This window comes from Cucurbita pepo, chromosome 12, assembly GCF_057944985.1.
Source record: "Cucurbita pepo subsp. pepo isolate OVF chromosome 12, ASM5794498v1, whole genome shotgun sequence".
Taxonomy (NCBI): domain Eukaryota; kingdom Viridiplantae; phylum Streptophyta; class Magnoliopsida; order Cucurbitales; family Cucurbitaceae; genus Cucurbita; species Cucurbita pepo.
In genome coordinates, this window is record NC_141809.1 from 13739694 (window position 1) to 13744225 (window position 4532).

General features: G+C 35.1%; 1 protein-coding gene and 1 long non-coding RNA gene across 2 annotated transcripts; one reads left to right on the forward strand and one right to left on the reverse strand.

Annotated features, from left to right (window-relative positions):
* The first annotated feature begins 435 nt into the window (after window positions 1-435).
* On the forward strand, window positions 436-3436 carry LOC111807172 (uncharacterized). Its single transcript, XM_023692763.2, has 3 exons — window positions 436-710; window positions 1212-1431; window positions 3057-3436. The coding sequence occupies exons 1-3, from the start codon at window positions 505-507 to the stop codon at window positions 3270-3272; spliced, it is 642 nt and encodes a 213-aa protein (XP_023548531.1). The 5' UTR covers window positions 436-504; the 3' UTR covers window positions 3273-3436.
* On the reverse strand, window positions 2645-3930 carry LOC147790028 (uncharacterized). Its single transcript, XR_015423082.1, has 2 exons — window positions 3792-3930; window positions 2645-3368 (listed from the first exon to the last, which is right to left on the reverse strand). It is a non-coding gene; the product is annotated as an uncharacterized LOC147790028 (long non-coding RNA).
* Window positions 3931-4532: the final 602 nt, after the last annotated feature.

Sequence of the window (4532 nt, forward strand, 5' to 3'; positions counted from 1 at the left end):
AGGGAAATCTTATGCTCAAAATGGATAATATCATACTATTGTGAAGAGTGGTTGGATGATGAAAATCTCACATAGGCTAATTTAGGGAAAGTTTGCTGAAAGTGGACAATTCGTCGTGGACAATATCATACCATTGTGGAGAGTGAAAATTTATGCTGAAAGTGGACAATATCATATCATTGTGGAGAGTCGTTGGATGATGAAAGTCCCACAACAGTTAATTTAGAGAAAGCTTATGCTCAAAGTGGACAATATCATACAATTACGGAGAATCGTGTTCAACCATAACACTACAGGCTGGGCGGTTTAATTTAATATTCAACATATTAAAATTTTAATTTAACAGACGGTCGTAAATGTGGAAAATAATAATATTAATAAATAATGATTTGTGCGTCGGGTAAGCAACAAGAACCAACAACTTACCTTCTCGGTTCTTCGTCTATATCCACTTTCTTCTGCACAATTTGCACACAATCCAACTCGAGAGAAAGAGAGAAAGAAATGGCGTGGTTGACTCGATTCCTGACGGCGGTGGCTTTTCTCGCAATCGGAGTGGTATTTTCGCCGGATACCTTTGGATCAAACTCCAAAACCTTTAATGCGCCGAATGTTTCGATGTATCTCAAACTGGCTCACCTCCTCAGCTACTCCACTGCTTGGGGCGTCTCTCTTTGGGTCACCTTCATCGGCGGCGTGATCACGTTCAAGTAACTCCTCTTTTTCAATTTCTACAGTACAGAACTACTTTTCTGCTATGATTACAGGCAATAGGAATTACACTTTTAGGAAACGCGAATTTGATTTTTGTTTTTTTGATGGATTAATCTTTCAATCTAGTTGAGTGATTTTCTTTTGCTGTTTTGAACTTTTTCTTGCGCGTCAATCAACTGAGTGGAGATTCAGTGTCTTGGACATCTCTAAATTTGTACAGAGGATGATTTTTTCTTATGTCTCAGATACTACTAGAGGCAATCTTCAACGATTGTTATGATTTCAATATGTTTGATGGGAGTTTAGATAATTTTTCTGAAACTTAAGACATGCATGGTGATTGAAACGGGTATCTCAAGATTGAATTTCCATGAAAATAAATTTACTAATTTAATCTTGAGGTTTTCATGAACTTTTAATTCCGAATGATATATCAATGCTAACATTTAATCTTCGAGAGAAGTGTTATATTTACTTTTATTGCATATCAATCTTAGGAATCTGCCGAGGCACCAATTCGGGAATCTTCAAAGCAAGATGTTCCCTGCTTTTTTCTCACTGGTTGGGGTTTGCTGTGCTACATCCGTTGCAGCTTTTGGTTATCTTCATCCATGGAAGTCTTCAGCAACTCCTGAGAGGTACCAGCTTGGGTTTTTGATCTCGGCGTTTGCTTTTAATTTGGCCAACCTGTTTGTCTTCACGCCCATGACCATCGAGGTAATGTCTCATATTTCTGGAATTCTTTCCCCCACAAGATACATACGTAATTGATATTATGCTGTGAAAATGTTTGTTGTGATATTTTGTGTGTGTGGCTTCTCACTCACTAGAGACAACGTATATCACGTGGTTTCTTTTATGTTTGAATGGAAAATTTATGCCCTGAAAATGACCTCATGAACTTGTCTTATCAAAACAGCTAAAAGCTACGACTCTAGTTTCATAGTTGTAACGGCCCAAACCCATTACTAGCCGGTATTGTTTTTTTCTTTGGGCTTTCCCTTGAGGGGAGGTTTTTAAAACACGTATGCTAGGGAGAGATTTCCACACCTTGTAAAGAATGCTTCGTTCCCCTCTCCAACCGATGTGGGATCTCACAATCCACCCCCTCATTCCACTCTCTAATCAATGTGGGATCTCACAATCCACCCCCTTCGGGGCCAGCGTCCTCGATGGTACTCGTTCCTCTCTCCAATCGATGTGGGATCTCACAATAGCACCGAAGAAACTAGTGATTCAATCCTAAATTCAGAACAGTAGGGTCTAAAAGTCTTCATCTAGTTGTTGTAATTGCTTCTCATAATTTCTTGTTGCCCCATTTGAACTTTTTTCTTGAAGTAAACGAGACATTTTTTCGTATATCTAGTAGTAAATGAATATAAGATGGCACAGTTTTCCAATGGTCTAGGGAAACTCTAGTTAAATACTCAGCCTTTGTTTGTTTGGTTTTACTCTGATGCCTTCTAAATGGTCATGGATTGCCATGTCTTTACGAAGATCTCTGAATTCAAAATGTTTTGTAACCTTATGATGTCCAAGTTTTTAAGCGAGGAAATCAAATTACCTCCAAGATTGGTAATAAACAAGGATTATCATGACAAGATATACAGAGATTGACGATTATTTACTTCAAGCCTTTAATTATAAATTTGTTAATACATGCTTTTCCTTATCTGTGCTGATAGCATATTAACATTTGTTGATATTTTTGCTAATTTTCATATTCATAGCACTGATAGCATATACATAGCATTGATGTACTGTGGGTAGAGAAAACAACACCATTAGAAGTATACGAATTATCCACAATAACATATAAAGGTAGATCTTTAACGATAGGACGTGTGGAAGTAGCACGACATAATAGAAGTATACTTCTGTTAAAAGAAATGACAGAAATATGAATAGCTTGTTTCATAAGAGGAAAGGTAAAAGGGGAAATCCTTTATATAAGAGAAATATGAGAAGATAACTTCTACAAGAAAAGGAAGAAGAAGGTATTTTAGATGTACTATAACTTATCAGGTAAATTTGTAGATAATCTTTATAAATTTTAAAGATGAGCTGAAGAAGAAGATATTTCACGTACTGTTAACACCATTCTAAAGATGCTCTGAAGTAATATTTTAAATGGACAAGAACACTTCTAGCATTTCTTAAGAATGAATTATTATGATCACTGAAAACACGCCACCGTCTCACCGCAGAGCTTCATCAGCTCGATCGTGTCACAACTCAATTGATCGTAATTTTACCTGCTTTGAGCTTTTTGCATCTCAACATTATTTACAATAACACAATTCAACTCCATCTCTTCTGTTCTTTCCATTATTGTTCTTCAGCTGATGAAACAAAGGTACAAAGTTGAGAAGGAAATTAACATTGGCGACGAAGTTGGGTTGTCAAAAAATGTAGAAGTTGCAAAGGTGAACCCAAAACTTGCAGCAATGAACAAGAAATTCGGGATGATTCATGGCTTGTCATCTCTTGCCAATATCTTAGCATTTGGTAGTCTGGCTATGCACTCCTGGTATTTGGCAGGTAAAATTAATCTTTAACTCACTAGTGTATGACAGTAATTTACACCCTTTAAGCAATTGCCTCATTGCTCCTCTGTTAGACTGTCATATATTGCTGTAGTACAATAGAATTGCCTGTTTGGATGGTTTGATAAACAACAAAGTGAGAATAAAAGTTGTATCCACATCATTGTCCATGTTTATATTCCTATGCTGCAAATGGATTTTGACTGTTTATTAATTTCTGCAAGATATTCATCAAATCATACTCCTAAGCCTGTTATTCTGCACCAGTTACACGTCCTAGTAGGATTTATACTTCTGATTTTTTGATCGATCATGTCTGCTAGTTGAACTATTCTCGCGATACCGTATGAAATTCTATTGCTATTTTGTTTAAGAATCGAATAAATGACAGAAATTTCAACCCAACTACAGCTAAACATCACTATATGCTGGATTATCCATATTACGTTAGAAACGAGATGTGCTAACTTTAATGTCGATTTTGAGTGGTAGACATATATAAAATTATTGATGATAATAGCAATATATTGCCTTGAATTTGCTCGGAAGTTCTCAATAATACTTCGGAAGAAATTTGGGTAAGTTTTGAGTTTGGGCAGTAACTGCAGCCAGCCGACAGATTCTCCGGTTGGTGGCCGACTTTTTCTTCCTCCAACGAGATTACCGGTGTGCGGCGCCAAATTTGACGACTGACCCGCCGTCAAGTGGGGGACACCCAACTCGAAGCGTCCTCCAATTCTCCGCCGGCGGAGACCATGTGACGGATGGGACTGCTGCTCCTTAAACTTTGATTGGTAGTTTCTTTTACTCTTTTTTTTATTAATAATGAAAAAAAAAAAACATCACTTTTATTCATAAATTCAAATTTTAGTCTAAATTATTTTTAAATGTTATATTTTTACATGAAAACTTTAATATTTATTTTTACTTAAATTATGAGTTTTGATTTTATTCGAAATGCCCATCAACTTTTTTTTTTTTTTTTTTTTTTTTTTTTTTTTTAAATTATGCCTTAGAACTTTTAAAAAATAAAAAATCATTAATAATTTGTTTTAAAATACTCTTAATTTCAAAAGTTAAAAAATATTTAATACCTTTTAACTTTTCAAAAGTTTCACTAATACTCTTCATTTTTTTTTTAATTTTAAAAACACGTTTTAACTTTTTTAAGAAATTAAAAAATACCTTTCATGAGATGTTGATAGACAGCTTTCGTTCATATATTGATGATAATAATTTTTACTTCTCAAATTTCATGGGTGTTTTAAAACA

What these genes read in the sequence shown, in the direction of transcription:
- LOC111807172 (XM_023692763.2), top strand. Translation starts at nt 505, where the DNA reads ATGGCGTGGTTGACTCGATTCCTGACGGCGGTGGCTTTTCTCGCAATC. An exon ending in GGCGGCGTGATCACGTTCAA is followed by an intron (nt 711 to 1,211) that starts GTAACTCCTCTT and finishes TATCAATCTTAG; the next exon opens with GAATCTGCCGAGGCACCAAT. An exon ending in TCACGCCCATGACCATCGAG is followed by an intron (nt 1,432 to 3,056) that starts GTAATGTCTCAT and finishes ATTGTTCTTCAG; the next exon opens with CTGATGAAACAAAGGTACAA.